This window comes from Melanotaenia boesemani, chromosome 6 (assembly GCF_017639745.1).
Source record: "Melanotaenia boesemani isolate fMelBoe1 chromosome 6, fMelBoe1.pri, whole genome shotgun sequence".
NCBI lineage: Eukaryota > Metazoa > Chordata > Actinopteri > Atheriniformes > Melanotaeniidae > Melanotaenia > Melanotaenia boesemani.
This window is the reverse complement of record NC_055687.1, coordinates 10,748,278-10,767,206: the sequence shown is the minus strand read 5'-3', so window position 1 is coordinate 10,767,206 and position 18,929 is coordinate 10,748,278. Positions and strand designations below refer to the sequence as shown.

General features: G+C 38.9%; 1 protein-coding gene across 5 annotated transcripts; it reads left to right on the top strand.

Moving 5' to 3' along the window:
* The first annotated feature begins 10,425 nt into the window (after positions 1-10,425).
* Positions 10,426-16,109, top strand: LOC121641814 (C-type lectin domain family 4 member G-like). 5 transcript variants are annotated; one of them, XM_041988129.1, is made up of 9 exons: positions 10,464-10,524; positions 11,378-11,453; positions 11,846-11,923; positions 13,149-13,223; positions 13,805-13,921; positions 14,561-14,971; positions 15,072-15,235; positions 15,308-15,420; positions 15,664-16,109. In XM_041988129.1, the coding sequence occupies exons 1-9, from the start codon at positions 10,510-10,512 to the stop codon at positions 15,788-15,790; spliced, it is 1,176 nt and encodes a 391-aa protein (XP_041844063.1). In that variant the 5' UTR covers positions 10,464-10,509; the 3' UTR covers positions 15,791-16,109. The 5 variants fall into 5 exon arrangements, with proteins under 5 accessions (XP_041844068.1, XP_041844067.1, XP_041844063.1 ...); XM_041988132.1 differs by lacking the exon at positions 13,149-13,223 and having other exon boundaries at positions 10,467-10,524; positions 13,808-13,921; XM_041988131.1 differs by lacking the exon at positions 13,149-13,223 and having other exon boundaries at positions 10,469-10,524.
* Positions 16,110-18,929: the final 2,820 nt, after the last annotated feature.

Below are 18,929 nucleotides of genomic sequence, written 5' to 3'. Positions count from 1 at the left end.
CCACTTTAGAGTTGATTCTGATTTATGAATGGAAACAGGCGTGGGACGTATGTGCGCATGCTTTTATCTGAAAAGCATGCGCACACACTGAAATCTGAAAAGTTTTTCTTACATACGCCACCTGTAGTTTGCTTTGCTATGCACAGTTTGCCTCTCTATGTATAACACAGTGTGTTCACTCAGCTTTAGATGAGGCCTTCTTGATAAGTACCTGAAGTCCTTTTCTCATTCCTGACATGGTGTGTGCACCATCACTGCAAACACTAATGCAGTTCTCACACTTTAGCCCATTCTCAGTCAGGAAGTAGTCCATCATTTTGAATAGCTCTTCAGCCGTGGCTCTGTCTTAACGAACAGTCTTAGTTGTTGTCAGTTGCTTCATCGAACTGTAAGTCAAAACATTTGTGTTTGAGTTTATCTACCAGCTGTTCTTGAAGATCGTTAGCAATGTCATTTCTATTCATCCCTGTTTAATATTTTTTCATGGTGTCTCTTCAGGGTTTCTTTGCTGCACCATAGAGCTAATACTCCCTGAGCACACTGACAATGAGAGCGCCGCTGCCACCTACTGTAGTAGATGTGCAATTAAACTTTATCCCAGTTGTACAGCAAAATAAAAAGCATGTTAACAGATTAACAGAGTATATTTATAAACTCTGACATATAAAGCCATATTTACATCTGATTAACCTCATCAGGACTGTTGGCAGGTCAGGAAGCTGTAAAAGGACATCAGTATAAAAAACTGGCATATTGCCTTGGGGCTATTTGTGTCATTTTGCTGTCGGGCACCATAGGACTCCTTGGTGGAGTCTGTAGGTACAGTGAGTATAAAAAATTAGCATTGATCATCCTTAAATTATCATGTTAACACCATACTCACCAACATACACAGGAACTACTTATATTAAGATTTAATAGCTTAATTTTGTTGATTTATCAGACACAAAATGGATCAAATCCAATTTGCATTACGTCATCCATTAAGAAAATAATTTTTATTTTGCAGATACGTTAGTAAATGAGGGTCAGAGCCAGTTACAAAATGGTTGTAAAAGCTGCAGTTCACAACTTGACCTCCCTCAATGACAATCTAACTTCAGACAATGAAAACTTGAAGATGAACCTCAAAGATCTGACAGAGCAGCTGAGGAACCTGAACCAATCCAGATCTGTCTTAGAAGGTGAGATCTCAAACCTGAAGGCAGGAAATAAGAACTTTTTAGAGAAAATCAAAGGTCTGGAGGACGAGAAGAACAATCTAATAAGACAGATTCAACACATGGAGACAGAGTGGATTAAGTTCAACACCAGTAGAGCCCAGTGGAGCATCAATGCCTACTGTCCACAACAAGACAGCCGTATGTTCACTTACCTACTGTAAACATTCATGTTGAAAAATAAACATTAATAATATCATTACACATTAAAGATTTTTCTTATTGATCCTTGTTTTTCAGCATGAACATGTAAACCATGTGAGAGCAGCTGGTTACACAATCAGTCCAGCTGTTATGGCTGTTATGCAGTAAATAACTGTAATCCTGCTGGTCAGGAAAGCTGGAAAGAAGCTCAAGAAGACTGCAGAGGAAAAGGTTTAGATCTGGTTGTTGTAGCTGATGACAATAAAAAAGTAGGACGAGAAGCATGAACTTTATGAGAGTTTATATTTTAAACATGTCTGATAACTTCCTCTTTCTTTTTCTCAGAAAACAGTGATAACAGTTGGAGGAGTTCTGGGCTCTAAGAACACTGGATCGGTCTGAGAGCACAACATGGGAAATGGAAGTCAGTGAATGGGAATGATTTGATCCTGGATTGCTGAGCTAATCGGTCGATGTCTAATCTCTGTCAAAGACCAAAGCTGGAAACCAGTGAGCTGTGATGAAAAGCAGCAGTGGATCTGTGAAAAGGCAGCTTTATCTGTTTAAACCTGCAGTCAGAGTTCATGTAAATTTTAATTACAGTTTATAATATATTTAAAATAATGACAACTTGTATTTTTTTGTTTAAACAGAATAAATGTTGTTGTGCTGAAACCATACTTAGTTTTATGCTTTTAAAAGTGAGATTCTCACCATAAATAATGAATTCTGACTGAGTCCTGATACATCCAGATGTTTCTGATTAAGATCTCTGAGTTTGTTTTCCTTCTTTGTTAAATTTGCAGTGACGTCCTTTATAAGTGAACTGATGAAGGACCAGCAGGACTGATCTGGTTCCTGTTAAACTTTTAATTCTTGCTGTTCTTTGACCAGCAGAGGGAGCTTTTCCCAATCTCACAGAGGCTGTACAATTAAGCGTTTTATGTAAAAGCATGTTTGAGTCCCTGCATGTCTTATCACTATGTAACTGACAATTCTCTGGTAACACGGTGGGTCCTGCATTTGTACATTAATTAGGATCAACATCAGCACCAAGAGAATGGCGAGAAGTAACATATAGAGTATTTATTTATTTTATTTATTCAGATTTTTTAAGGGAAAATGCACATTAATCAACATTTCAGTTTACATTTAAAATGCAAATGTACAAGAGTTAGCAAATGAGCTCATTTTCATTTGTAGTTTTGTAGCAGGTCAACATAACAACATACAGTACATGCTTTATAATAGAAAAAAGGGTTAGAAGATCCGTGGTCACAGAGTCATCTTAGATCAGGAGAGTCCTGGTCCTGGATGTGACAGATTCTTCTATGTGGAGTTCATGTCCCTGTGTTTGTTTTCTGACTGTGTTAAACAGGATTCAAGATTCTCTGCAACCATAACAAAATTTTGAGGAGTCTCTTGACTTGAGCACACATAAGAAAATAGAAATGTAACAGGCACACACAAAAAAGTAAAATATCCATCCATCCATCCATCCATTTTCTTCCGCTTATCCGGAGTCGGGTCGCGGGGGCAGCTGCCTAAGCAGGGAAACCCAGACTTCCCTCTCCCCGGCCACATTCACCAGCTCATCCGAAGGGATCCCGAGGCGTTCCCAGGCCAGCCGAGAGATGTAGTCTGTCCAGCGTGTCCTGGGTCTGCCCCGGGGCCTCCTTCCGGTGGGGCGTGCCCGGAACACCTCACCAGGGAGGCGTCCAGGAGGCATCCTAACCAGATGCCCGAGCCACCTCATCTGGCTCCTCTCGATGTGGAGGAGAAGCGGCTCTACTCTGAGCCCCTCCCGGATCACCGAGCTTCTCACCCTATCTCTAAGGGAGAGCCCAGCCACCCTGAGGAGGAAACTCATTTCGGCCGCTTGTATTCGACATCTCGTTCTTTCGGTCATTACCCACAGCTCATGACCATAGGTGCGTGTAGGAACGTAGATCGACCGGTGAATCGAGAGCTTTGCCTTTTGGCTCAGCTCTCTCTTCACCACGACAGACCGATGCAGAGCCCGCATCACTGCGGACGCCGCACCGGTCCGCCTGTCGATCTCCCGCTCCATCCTTCCCTCACTCGAAAAGTAAAATATAAAGATATAAAATGTATAAAAGAAATAATAACACTATCTTTTCAGAAATGAGAAAAAATAAATATCTCACTTCTTAAACAGCACTAAAAACACACAGACTTCTTGATTGTTTCAGGCTTCAAACATTAATTATTTGAAGATGAAGCTAATTTAAGCAAGAACAGACACACAGATACAAGTCAACTTTAGAAATCCTTTTTCTCAAAATTTGCTTTCTGTCAAGCAAAAAATGACACATTGGCAGCAAATTTTAAATATTAAAATTCATATTAAATCTCTCTTGATTAAATAAAACTCTAAAAAACTGAATTGTGTACAACTTCTTTTATCTGGAGCTCTGTCGACAGTGTGACTGACTGAAATTTAATGAAGTCACATCTTCAACGTCCAGAAATATTTTAAAATCATTTAGAGGGGACTCCATTGTGTCAGTGAAATATTAGGATTACATGAGAAATTGTCATAACACTAACTTTGCAAAGATGGTCAGGAAAATAAAAAATGGATGGTATCACTCTATCCTTTAAACAAGTTGACTGTCCGGTCCTGTCAAAGTCTTCTGGGTTAAAATGACCGCTGCAGACGACTGAAAGGTCCTTCGGTACAAAGTCTCTCGTCCTGAGTGCTGCTACCCATGCTGCCTCCTCAAATAATCTTGTGGAAATATACAAAACAAGTCCATCTCAACATTGGTCTGTTCTCAGTTCTTCTGTAGCTACAGTTCAGCAGTCAAAGTTTGTGTTAGCGCCATGAAACCGATTTAATAGATAATGCTGAAATGACCTACTTAGCACAATTATAGTGGGTGATTGCCACTTAAACCATCTTACTGTAATCATCGTCTTACTAACAAAAACATTTTTTATTTTCTTGTTTCTTGGTTTTGGTGTTTCTTTCACAGGAACATCCATAAGCAGCACAAAAGTCTGGCATTTTGGTTTCACACACACAGTCTGGCTGATCTGACCAGGTGTGAAACCCCGGCCCAAGATGGCGGCCGTGTTGACGTGCCTGACAAGCCCGAATGCGACATCTAGTGTATATATCTATGAGTGCACACTACGAACTACATTCTAGTGCACTAACGTTGTGCGCAGACGGAGACACAGTCAAGTACTGCTGACTGCAGACCAGCTTACCACAGTGCCGTCGATATACTCAGAGTCGCGACACTCTTATTGACTGCTGTGTACAAAAAATGGCGGCAAATTTTATTGAAACTTGTTTAAATATTTATTAAAACTGCCTTGTCCCCTTTTGCTTTCCATGTTCCACTCACTAAAACTGAGTAGTAATCACCTAAAACTGGATTCCTAATTGACTTATATTTCACTAATTCCCTGTGCATCTCTATTCACTCACTATCACTCCTTTATCTTCCCTTTAATCTTGCATTACTTTTTTATCCATACTTGTTCACTTATTTGGTATAACACTCACTGATATTAGCTCATGTTTCAGCTGTTCTACATTTATGTTCTGTAGCTAATTTAGCTATTACTGTCATTTAAAAAAAATATTTTTTCAGAAGCAGCAGGCAGGAACAAATCAGTTTGTCATTTTTCCTTTCTCCATGGTTTATTTTTATCATTTCATTATGCACACTGAAACTGATTTACACAGCTGTGTGACGAGGCTTACTCTACCCTCCCTTCATATTCAGACTTCTCTTTACTGTCTGTTAATGAGGCTAACGAAACACTCTGCTCCTCTCTCGCGTCCTCTCTGGAAAAACTCTATCCTCTGGTGTCAAAACCAGCTCGGCAAAACCCTCCCAGTCTATGGCTCACTGAGGTTCTAAGGAATCACAGAGCCAGACTCAGGGCAGCAGAAAGAAAGTGGCACAAATCAAAAGAGCACGCCGACTTGTCTCAGTACCTTGCAATTTTCATATCCAGCCTAAAGGCCGCCAAGATAGCCTTTTAGCAGTACAATCTGTAGTTTTTATACAACATATCTTGTTTTTGCAATATTCTCTTCCGTAGATTGCCATGGTATATTTCTTCAATATTGTTTACTTGTACAGCAATTGCAATAAACCCACCGCGTAAGGGAAGCAGTATTAATCACTTTCGTGATTCTTTCTACCCTAATTCAGGGGTATAACATTTGGAGGCTGCTTAGATGTCCGGTGTCCACAGCTTGTACATCGAAGTCCAAGCCAGCTAAATCCCTAAGTCCTAATACAACCCAGGCAGACTACGGCAAGCAAGGCATTGCTGTTCCAAGAGAGCTGGTAGCTGACTGCAAGTGCTTGTTTTCGAGGTAGCCATCAATCATCAGAGACGGCAACGACCACACAGCTCAGCGTCACCTGTACCCGCAATGTTTTCCCTGTTTATTGCCACTAAGTCAATGGCAGAAGAGCTACTAGAAGAAGTTGTGTGTGTAATGCACACCCTGTCTAAAGATCATCTTCTTTCAATCTGTGAGTTTCTCAGAATAACAGACAAAATAGATGTGAGCCGGAAAACATGTCTATCACTGTTAACATGCATCATGAACCATCTGGAGAGAGAAGAAATAGAAGAATTAGAGGACGAAGGAATGGCAGAACTATTGCTACTTAAAGACAAAGTAACTGAAATAACGAGGAGCACAAAAATGAACTGGGTACAGCTAAACAATGTAGGAGTGAACAAGAGTCAATAGGTGAGCGGGAAAGTGTCACTGCACTGACAACGGAGACCACTAATGCAGCTATCAACACTGTGGCTAACTTTCAGTCCAAAACAACTAGCCACCCAGTTACTAGCTCGCCTTTGCCCATTGTACACCAGCAACCTAGCCCTTACTGGCAAAAGGATTTTAAAATATCAGGCCAAATAGGCGAACCAGGCCAGAAGGACAAGCTGACTTTTTCCAGTCTAGCTCATCAGATTGAGAATAGACTAAGCGAAGGCTACTCAGAGCTTGGCATTGTAGATGCTGTAATTAGAGCTATTTTACCAGGTCCACAGCTGCGAAGCTACTCGGAGGGAAAGGCGCAGCTCACTCTTCCCATTCTACGCCGCATTCTACGTTCCCATTTTCAGGAAAAGGGTGCCACTGAGCTCTACAAACAACTTGCCTCAGAGGTACAGAATCATAAAGAGACAGCTCAGAGCTTCCTGATGAGGGTCCTAAACGTAAAGCAGAAGGTCTTATTTGCATCTCAAGAATCAGTCAGGGCTTAAATATGATCCAGCTCTAGTTCAGCGTATGAGCTTACACACTATATTGACAGGCCTCCAGAGTGACAGTGTCAGAATAGACATGCAGCCCCTCCTGATAGACTCTGATACTCCTTACGAGCTCCTGTTAGAAAAATAAAATATAGCTTGTACCGATGAGACAGAGAGAAGGAACAAGAAAAGGTGTCTAGCAACACAGTCTGCTACTAATGTTAGTGTAGTCCAGTCAGAAGACACATTACCAGCTAAGAACCAAATAAAAGAAGTCAAGGCTAAGATACCACCTGAACTGTTGACTGAGCTAGCAAAGCTTAAGACAGGTATAGCCTCCCTGAAAGTTCTCAGTGCAGAGATAGCTCAGATTAAGGATGTCTCAGATTAAGGAGACACTACAGCAGTTAGTGTCCACCCCTCAGCCATACACCTAGCCCGAAGTAACGCAGCATGACAGGGACCAGCAACAGCAGTGTCACAGCTATCAGGCCCCCCGCCATATCAACCTCACCTCAGTATCCAGCTCAACACAACCTGAGTCGTCCTGCTCACCATGAGAGAAAGTGTTATGTCTGCCAACAAACTGGAGCCTATGAACACTGCACCTATTGCTACCTCTGTGGGAGTGGAGAGCACTTTCAGGCAGGATGTGAAATGAGAGGCATGAGACCATAAAAAGAGAGGCATTTAAACAGCCAATGGTTACCACTGAGGGACGAGTGTTAAACACCACCTGTGTGTCCCAGAAATGTGCTAATTGTGAACAAGTACGTCCTGACAAAGGATTGAGACAAAGTTCATCCTGTAAAAACATGCTTTATTGCTCAAAAGCATGTCAAAGACAACACTGGAAAGAACACAAAATACAATGCACTGGCTTAAAGACTGACAATGAGAATGAGACAACCCATGTACCACTGACACCTGCCCAGGTAAACACACCACACAGAGTCACATCACTGGTGGGCAGGCAGTGCCACAGACTTCAGGCTCTGTGGGATTCAGGCTCGCAAGTGTCAATTATCGATGAAAAATGGAAAGGGGACTATTTATCACACTTGAAGTTGAGAGATGTTGCAGAGATCATGGAGTCCCCCGAATTAACCCTGACTGCAGCAAATGGAACCAACGTGCCTTATCTTGGATGGATTGAGACAACTTTCCAACTTTGTTCTGGAACAGACACAGCTGACAAACTGACCATCCTCATGCTGGTAATGAAAGGTGGGCATCTGCCACGTCCTATAATAGGTTACAATGCCATTAAATACATCCTGAATAATACTGAAAAAACAAAACAGTAAAGCACAGCGAGGAAAGCTTTTCCCAGCCTAAAAAACACAAGGTGAAAGCTTTTATACAGGCTGTCAGTGCAGACACAGTGGATGAGTGAAAACCAAGAAAGGCTCTATTACTGTACCCAAACAAAGTCACATTCAGGTTGAGTGTCGTGTAGCTACACAGCCTTTTAAAGAGGACGTGACCATGTTATTTGAGCCAGATTTAAATCCTCAGTGGCCAGATAACCTTCAGTTTTTTGACACTTTGGTTAAAGTTAAAAGCGGTACTTTGCCATTTATTACATTAGATGTGTCTAATCCTACTGACCATGATATTGTCCTTTTAGGTCGTACTGTAGTTGGTACAGTCCAAACTATTGCAACTGTCTTACCTGCCCAGGTGTTTGAAAAAGCCACACCTGTAGCCACTGTCAACCACACTAGCACACAGACTATTGATAGCTCTGGTGAAAAGTGGGATCCACCTGTAGACCGCAGTCATTTTATTGAAGAGCAGAGAGGTCAAACAGATGTTTAGAAAAGAGTGTGGTTCATTCTCAAAAACAGACAATGACATAGGCTCAATTGAGAACTTAAAAATTACTATATCACTTAAAGACAATGAGCCAGTAAAACGCACATACATGTCAGTGCCAAGCCCACTATACCAAGAGATGAAGAGTTATTTGCACAATCTTATAGCACAATGCTGGGTCAGAAAGTCAACCTCATCATATTCTTCACCAGTAGTGTGTGTTAGAAAAAAAGATGGCACATTGAAATTGTGCATAGATTACAGAGATTTGAATAGAAAAACCTAGCCTGACCGCCAGCCCATACCCTGAGTCCAAGACATTATGGACAGCTTAGGTGGTAACTCCTGGTTTTCCCTTTTAGACCAGGGGAAAGCATACCACCAGGGTTTTATGTCAGAGGAAAGTCGCCCACTCACAGCTTTTGTAACACTGTATATAGAGACTTTATTCAGAGATTGTTCCGATGAGCTGCCCCCAGACACAATTGCAGCTGCTATACAGGCCATTGAAGTCCAAAATGACTCTCCTTCTACACAGACACTGTCAGCTGAAGTCATATCAGTCACACAAGCTGAGTCAGCTGACACATCAATCACACCCATAGCAAAAGATCAGTTGAGTGAAGCACAAAAGACCGATCCAGTAATGAGCCCAGTGTTAAACTGTAAATGATCAGGTATAAAGCCACCCACCAAAGAACTAAAAACATTCAACCCTAAAACAAGATGTCTGTTCAGAGAATGGGATAAGCTGACATTAGATGGTGACGGACTCCTATACAGAATCACCTATGCCTGCAAACAGCTAGTCCTGCCAGAACAGTATAAAAACACTGTACTTAAAGAGCTGCATAATAACATGGGCCACCAGGGAGTTGACCGTACAGTGTCCCTAGCACGTGACCGTTTCTTTTGGCCATACATGCAGACATTGAGCATTATGTGACTAAAACATGTTCCTGCCTCAAACAGAAAAAAACATGTTGTGATATAAGAGCCCCTTTGACAAACATTATAACAGTGCAGCCCTTTGAACTTGTATGTATAGACTTTTTTCATCTTGACAAATGCAAAGGCGGATATGAATATATCCTAGTGATTGTTGATCACTTCACACGCTTTGCACAAGCCTATGCCACTACTTCAAAGTCCGGAAATACAGCAGCAAACCTCACCGAGACGCATGACATATGATCAGCTAGGCATCCCATCCTGCTACAGTGTCCAACCTGCACCACAACTGCTCCCTGTCTATCTAGGACTGGTCCCTTGGCTTCTACTCATGCAGTCATACTATGCCCAGTCCCCTAGTATGTATGGACTCCAGCAAACGTGAGTTCACACTTTCCATGGCTGACAGAAGAACTGTACTAACAGACTGTCATCGGAAATGACCGAAGAGTTTTCCTAATGATTACACGCACTGTTGATGTGAAGATTCACACAAAGACTTGAGACTTTTATAGTCATCAGTCTACAGATATGGACTGTGTTAATGCCACTTATTTTGAGCATCAAGTGTGATCACGTAATACACTGCTAAGTGTTGAAGGACTGCTTAATGCAAAGAGATTGATGAGTTATGTTGTGTATTTGATGGTATAATGTCGGGACGACATTTTTCAAGTAGGGGAGAGTGTGATGGGTTGATATAACACAGGCATACCCCCTCTCATAACCACATTTTGTACTTTCTTAAGATGGGGTAATTCATATGGTGATTTCATTTTAAGAGGTAAAAAAGTGAAAAACAGTAACAAGGTTTTCAATAAATAGTAAAACAAAATAATTCATGTAAGAGTTAAATAGCAGTTAAAAATCTATTAATCTCATATTTCATTTATAAGGATTTTGTCATTTTGTTCAATGTAATCCATTATGCATGGGTGAGCAGCTAAAAGGCCTTAAATCCTGTTGCTCTGGGATCAATTGGTTCATCTACCACTAGGGGGAATTGCAGCGCTGTTTCCTCATTGTAATAAACCTACCGTGTGAGGTGGTGGGTTTATCAGTATTAATCACTCTCGTGATTCTTTCTACCCTAATTCAGGTAAAGGTGAATAATATGAATGTCTTCACGGTAATTACATTGTTTAAACATATTATAGCTCGTTTCATGTTAGTTTGATTAAGTGAAATTAAGGTTTTATATTGTTTTGAGACATAATTGCTTTACCTCCACACTTTACCTCGAGAGATGTAGCAGTAGCGTACTTTTTTTGTTCACAACTTTATCTGGAGTTTTTATACATGTGTTGTTTTTGCAATATTCTCTTCCGTAGATTGTCATGGTATATTTGTTCAATATTGTTTACTTGTACAGCGACTGCAATAAACCCACCGCGTCAGGGAAGCAGTATTAATCACTCTTGTGATTCTTTCTAATTCAGGGGTATAACACTAAAGAGTTTAAGGAGCATTTCCACACTTAGCTTAACTCTTTTGCTTGTTGTAATGCGTTAGAAAGATTTGTCCAGCTCTTTGGCTCAACTCAGCACTGAATAAGCTGTGTGCACACGCCCAAGATGGTATTGTATGATGAAATCGTGATCTTGTATTTAAACAAAGGACTATTATAGAGAGAGAATAAAAAAAGATAAAATACAAGCACTGCCTCTAGCACTACATGACAGCACCTGTGTCCAGCTGGACTCACAGCAGTCTGAATACAACTTAATTATGATGTCCCCTCCTGTTTGAATTCTGGCTTGTGTTCTTACTCTCAGTTGCTTTGGAGAAAAGACTCTGCCCAATGACTACAGAATAGAATAGAATAGAATAGAAGAAGAAATTGTGCATGTTTTTAAAGTCATATCCGGACCCAACATACAAATGATTTTCTCAACTAAAAGCAAAAGTAATGGAAACCACCACTTCTTATAAACGATACCTTTCCTCTTAGTTACTGTAATACTCTCTCTGCTACTGACCAGACAAACTCAGCAGGGATGGAAGAAGAAATTAATAATGCTTCAGTTGTATTCAAACCTAAAGGACCCAGACCAAAAGGTAAAATTGCAAGTTGATTTTATTTTATGTTTTCCTCAATAATATATTGAGGCATAAACTAGATGTTGAGCTACAGTTAAGCCATTAAGGAATCATATACAAACTATGCAGAATATTTGAATCTGCATCTAATCAAGACGTGATCTATATTTCCTTCATACTGGATGTAAATACTATTTTATTTAGAATTTAGCATGTATGCAGTACTCACCACAGCTTTCAGAGACAAGTAAAAGAGTCTAATTACATTTAGAAACAGTTGTTAAGAGTTTTGCTTTTCTTTAAGCATTTGCTTTTATATAGAGCTTTGTCATCAGCAAGCAGAGACAAGTTTTTACACTTCGTCAGTTAAAAACATTTAATCTTTAAACACTATTTTTTAAACCCTACAGCCAAAAAGAAAGAAGAGGTTATGTATGAAGACGTGAAGCTTCACAGTGAACCAACTGAAAAACATCCTGATATAAATGGTATGTTGTGCAAAGTAGGGCTGCATGATTATGACCAAAATAATAAAAACGATTATTTTGATTAATATTGTAATCATGATTATTAATCACGATTATTCACAGTGTTTGGAAAAATATGTATTTTTATTGCACCAATTATAACTATGAGGCAACAATTTTTTTGTGAAAAATTAAGCTTTAAATTAGAATAGATGATAAATAATGCAACAAATACATTTACCATTAATTTTTGACAAGTTAATGTAAATTATGGAGCTACAAAAGATGCTAAATCAAGAGCCTAAAAATTTTTAGAACAGCAAAAAAAAAAAAAAAAAAAAAAAAGAATTCTTCAGTCAATATTTACTTTTTTTCTTAAGTTTAATTTTCTTAAGTGTAATGTTTTTATTTAATTAGCAGTCTGCAACATGTCACAACACTTTTAACCTTTTAAAATATTTAGCTGTAAGCCAGCGCGGGATCATCCAGCAGCAGTTATGTACGTTTAACTTTCAGCCTGGGCATGAAACAGCAGCGATCATCTCCTGCTCTGAATGCAGCTCTGCTGTGTGAGGAACAAGCCTCTTCTGAGTGCCTTTGAGCGGGGAAGTAGTCTGTAGCACCCAGTCCTCATTGAATAGTAAACTATACGCTCTTTCACGTCATTCTACAAGTCTCCAATTTGACCAGAAAAAGTCGCTAGTTTGTCGCATGTCGTTTTTTGGGGAAAAAAAATCGCTAGAGGTGAGTGAAAACTCACTAAATATAGCGACGTATTATTGGCTATGTTGGCAATACTGAGTACAACTAGCTGCCGACTGTAAAAGGGGTTTGTTCTTTAGGCAGCCTAATAAAGCTTTGGCCTTGCTTTCGCCCCCTGGTGGTTGGCAGACTACAGGTTGAGAATTATGTGATCAGAGTTGCGTTTTGAATGTAAATATTGTTGACGATCAGGTTCATTTAATTGTGGCCACCAAAATTGTGATCACGATCAAAATCCGATTAATTGTGCAGCCCTAGTGCAAAGGTATTGTCCATATTTGCTGTATATTGGGCTTAAATAATAGTTTTCTTTAGATTTATCCACGTATGTGAAACTCACCACAGCTTCCTAATACTCATAAAAGAATGTGATTACACTCAAACATTTTTTGCAGTTCTGCTTGAGCCAATTTAAAGCAAAAAGAAATTTTTATATTTTTTAAAATACATTTAACCACAAAACAACATCCGTTTAACCCTACAGCTAAAAGAAAGAAGGAAATAGTGCATGAAGAAGTGAGGATTCACAGTGAAACCACTGAAAAACGTGATTCAAATGGTAAAAGCAGATAAAAAAAAAGTGTGGATAAGAACATTTCTGCTAATGTCGACATGAAGTCTGTCATTGCTGTTTTAATAAAAAAGGAACTTCGTAAAATCCCACTGATGTTTTCTCACTAGCTGGAGGTAAAAATTGGTACATTGTACCTAAGAAAATTGTATTCTGATTTGCAAATTGCTTCTATAACAAACTAATTTTAATGCTACACATTTGTTTTTAATGCTTTATTATGACTTTAGCAGAGGCTGACACTGATGTTGCCAATGTTGCTTGAAATGTTTAGTTTGTGAACAGAATACTGCATAAATCTCTGGATCTTCTTGTGGAGACTTTAACAAGCTTCTGTGTGTGTTTGTAATGTGTATGTTTAGAAATGTAATGATGATGATATGAGGCTTTAGCCTATCAAAAAGTGCCTCAACTTTCTGTTTCTTTACTTTGTTTCATTTTTTTTATTCATTATTAATTTTTAAACATTTTTTCTGAGCTGTAACTTGCAGGGAAAATGTTGAACTAAATGGGGTAACAGCAGATTCAGTGACAGTAAAAGTGACATGTTTATTTCTGTTTCACCTCAGCAGGACCCCTGCCAGACAAGGAATCTGAAAAAAGAAGTTGCTTTAAAAAGTTGGCTTATTGTTTTGGGATTGCTTGTGTCATTTTGTCGTTGGAAGTAGGTGGATTGTTTGTCTACAGTGAGTATGAAAAAAAGGCCTCCATCATATTTTAACCATGAATTGTATTATTATTATAGTATTATTAAAACTAAAAACAATAAACAGACACACCACTGACACACAGGATCTAGCTAAAGGGGTTACAATTGAATAGCCACTAATTTATAATCATTTCTTTGTTATCTTTCAATTTTCAGTACATTATATCCATTTGTTCCACACTTTGAATTAATAAGGCCAGTTTTAATGCAAGATATAGCAGCTCAGGGAACACCAGTCAAAATAATGTTGTTAGCTGAGCTTCTAAGCATAAATAAACTTTTTTGAAAGGAAGAACACTGTAAATCCTTGGCTATAGAAGAAGAATCATTCAACAATTACTCTATTATTCCTGTTTATATGATGCATTTATCAACAGTAAAAAGCTATTATAAATTTTTGAGTGAACTTTATAACATTGGAAGTGGGACAGTATAGAAAAATAAAGAAGCTTATGCGTTTGGGTCGTTTTTGAGGGATTTCTGTTGATTTTCTTTTAACTCTCAGGAGGCTGAAAAACCTGAAAATGGCAGAGATGACATTGCTTAGTTGTGGTGATCTGCCAAACAAAAATGGATAAGACCCTCACCCATTAAAGATCTCGTTTTGATTTTGCAGTTGTATCTATTCATGACGTGACGAGCCAGTTAAAGTCCAACCAAGCGGCTCTACAGGAAGAAAAGTACAACTTGAACTCCCACATCAGCAGTCTAACTTCAGAGAAAGAAAACTTGACCAGGAACCTTGGAAATGTGACAGACCAGCTAAGTGTATTCAAAAACCTGACAAAATCCCAATCTCTGTTAAAAAACGAGATAAGAAACCTGACGACTGAAAAGATGGACCTTACAGATCAAAAGAGAAACCTGGAGACAAAAATCCAGACACTGGAGACACAAAACCTGAAGCTGGAGACAGAGAAGAAAAAGCTAACAGAACAAATTCAAAACTTGGAGGCAGAGATGATTCAGTTCAACACCAGTCGAGCTCAATGGAGCATCAACGCCTACTGTCAACAACAAGACAGCCGTATGTTCACTTACCTACTGTAAACATTCATGTTAAAAAATGAATATTAATAATATCATTACACAGTAAACATGTCTCTTATTGATCCTTGTTTTTTCAGCAAGAACATGTAAACCATGTGAGAGCAGCTGGTTACACAGTCAGTCCAGCTGTTATGAAATAAATGACCATGATTCTGCTGGTCAGAAAAACTGGGAAGAAGCTCAAAAAGACTGCAGAGGAAAAGGTTCAGACCTGGTTGTTGTAGCTGATGACAATGAAAAGGTAAGAAAAGAATCATGAACTTTATGTTTGTTAATAATTTAAATATGTCTGATAACTTCTTTTATTTCTCAGGAAACTGTCAGTGGTAACAGTTGGGGCAGTTCTGGGTTCAGAGGATACTGGATCGGTCTGAGAGCAAAAGATGGGAAATGGAAGTGGGTTGATGGAAGTGATTTAGCTAACACGTAAGAGACACAACATTTCCATCACTTTGAGTTCTAAAATCTTTCAGCCTTGATTTGAAATAATATTTTTTATGAACTGGCTTGTATGAACACAGGTACTAAAAAGTGGACTAATGTATTTTAATTGGATCAGAGTGAATTGGTTTGAATTGATTATGTCTATATGGTGCTTTGAGATGTTTTTGTATTAATGTTAAATAAATAAAGCGGAATTGATTTGACTGTAACAAACTTTTTCCTCAGCTCCTGGATGACTGAACCTGCCACTGATGGTCGATGTGTAATCTCTGTCCACAATGGAGGATGGAAATCAGTGAGCTGTGATGAAAAGCAGCAGTGGTTCTGTGAAAAGGCAGCTTTATCTGTTTAAACCTGCAGTCAAACTCCATGTAATTGTTAATGAAATTATAGTATACAGTATTTCTGAAATAACAAAGACTTGTGTTTAAGTTTTTCTTTTAATAATGTTTGTAATTGTTTTTATTATAAAGAAAAAGAAAAGTTGTTCATATTACTATTTGTATATTTGTATATTGAATAAATGCTGTACTGAGTTAAAATGTAATTACATTATATGTCATGTCTGTACAAGGTGTGATTATGGATATCAACATTCAGAGAAATACATGTATAATATTACAGATACACTCAACTGTTTCTCATTAAAAAGTCTGACTTTGTTTATTTTCTTTGATAAAGTTACAGCGATGTCATTTATCAGCAAATGGAGGACCAACAAGACTGGTCTGGTTCCTGTTTAACTTTTAATTCTTGCTGTTGTTTGACCAGCAGATGGAGCTGTATGACTTTACAGGGGACACAGAACAAAGTATTTTATGTAAAGAACCTTCATATGAGGTTTCATCAAATAATATATATAAATTTAAACCAATGGATGTTTAGTCTGTTTTCATTAATCAGCATGTTGTCACTTTGTTGAAAAATGTGAGTTTTAATGAAATCAGTAGCAACATAACTCTGGATAATTAAAAAGAACTCAAAGTTTTCTAATGTTTAGGAACGATCCATAAAACAAAACACAAGAATAAAAGATTTTTATATTCTTTCCTTGTAAATTAAAATCCCTAAGGTGGCAGAATTATGAGTCCATAATAGATGACGCATCTTGACTGCAGATGGAGCTGTATGACTTTACAGGAGACACAGAACAAAGTATTTTACCCAACTGGAAGGTGTTAAAATGGCCCCTTGTGTAATTTCAACTTGGGTCTCCAACATAGGAGACAGCTGCCGTACCAACTGAGTTATCCAACACAGTTATGTGTTATATGCAGGTGGTGTTTATATCATATTTTCTATGTGTCCGGTGGCTTAATGTTTCTAAAAAGTGAGCACATAGTTTAATATTCTGTATAAAGGTGAACTTGTTACGACCCAACTTTCAGGGGTATGAGGAAGGGTGTAACAAAGAAAATAAAAACGTTGAGGACAGGTTATAACTCCCTCGAAGCACAAGCAGACACAAGTGGCTTCTGGTAACTGGTTTATTTGAAGACTTCTCCAATTTCACCGTGAAAACTGATAAAAAATATTAAAGAAAAAAAAGAAGATACAGTGTCAGTTTGACATAAAAAATAACATGCACAGCTTGCAAATAAACTTTTGCTAAAGTGAAATAAAAACTAAACAAACAAATACCTCATTGGCTGCATGCTCCTTGCAAGGGAATTTTCAGTCTCCGGGAAATATCAAAATTGTTTACATCCTGCAGCATATCTCTCATACCATTACGGTGCGTGCTAGATGTTTATCTTTTACTTATTGGAGAGCAGCTCAACCGGATATAACTTGGGGTGTGTCAAAATAAAAGCACAAAATACTTTACTCTTCTGTTACGTAATAAATTAAACTTGAAATTCTTAATTATTTACTTGTTACAAAAAAGAAACACAAACATACAATATTGGAAATAAAATAAGTATTTTAGACAAAATGACTGTCACAGTTATACAGGTGGTAAAATTATAATGAGCACTTTTTATTGGCACACATGTGGAACAGAGGGTAAAGCCTGTAACAAAAAGAAAACACAAAATGAATGAGTGTTGGGGTTAGCAGACCTGCTGAAAGAAATATACCAGAACCTATACCAAAAACCACCGAGTGAAACCAAAAGACTGTACAGAGACTCGGTGAAGCTAAAACCAAACAAAAGAGCAGCAGATCCATGAACTAAAGTGACGGAAGTCACAACCAAAGCCAAACACTAATCTAGCCCAACACTGTAACTAAACACAAAGCACCCACTGTGGCAGAACAACTAAAGGTGTAGCCAAAGCCTGAACCGAACTGAGTGAGAAAACAAAGGTGAATCCAAACTAAACACAGAACCATTCCAAGTCCCCACATGGGACGAACCACAGCCAGGAATTCTCCTGCTGTGCCCAAACAATGGTCTGCCCCTCACATGATTCACCCACACTAAGCACAGCAAGCACTCAGTAAGCTTTGCTACCTAAAAATCCACCACAACTTGGAATGAGGCCACCTGTGCTAACCAGCCACATTCCTAGAGATGTGACGTTCATGAACAAATCAATTCTTTTGAATAGGGCTGCTCGATTATGGGAAAAATGATAATCACGATTATTTTGATTGAAATTGAAATCTTGATTATTTAACACAATTATAGATAAGAGGTTGGGGGGGGGGGGGGGGGGGGCATTTGAAGTGTTTACTGTGGTAATGCCGACTACTTTCTTTCCACCAGGTCCCCATAGCTATTGTTTGTCTCAGACCAGCAGCTATGTTCCGCCTGGTGTGATCTGGAAAAAAATTTTGTTTTCACGTTGAAATCTGCGTCAATAAAATGTAGCGCGACATTTCTATACGGCTCTGGTGCGGCTTTACCACAGGTCCGTAGCGGTGGCAAAACATCAGACTGTCACCACGCCTTTCACACCACCCTCACTACACTCATCATACAGGGAAGAAAGAGACAGTCCACTAAAATGGTGTTGAGAAAGCAGTGATACCGTTTGTCCAAAGTGTTGATGAGTTTCTTAAATCCTGGATTGTTCACTGTGTTAATTGAGAAAAAAAGTTCTGTTTGTTTATAACGTTTGTCTCTCTGTGACTTTGGGAGCTGGTGGATTATTTAGTTGCAACTCACAAAAATTGAACATTTTTCTATTTTTTTGTGTTGCGTCGCAAGCCCCCGTGTGCACGTTTGCGTGCACGAACGCAACATTTTACATGCACGAATGTCGCCTGTTGCTTGGCTGGAGGGCAGCGATTCTCGCTTACTTTACATAGAAAATGATGGAGAAGGAGCGACACCACCTCCCGTGTTTCCAGGTGTCTGCAACTTGTTCTGAATAAAACTAAAGCGGTCGGGGCTGTGGGAGGAGTCAGTGACCAGATACTAACTCACAGGAAAAATTAAAAAAGAATTATCTCTTAGTATAAAAACCCACTGGACAACTCAGTGACTGTCAGCATGCAGAGCATGAGGAATAAGGAGTGATCAGTGATGAAGAGTGATGAGT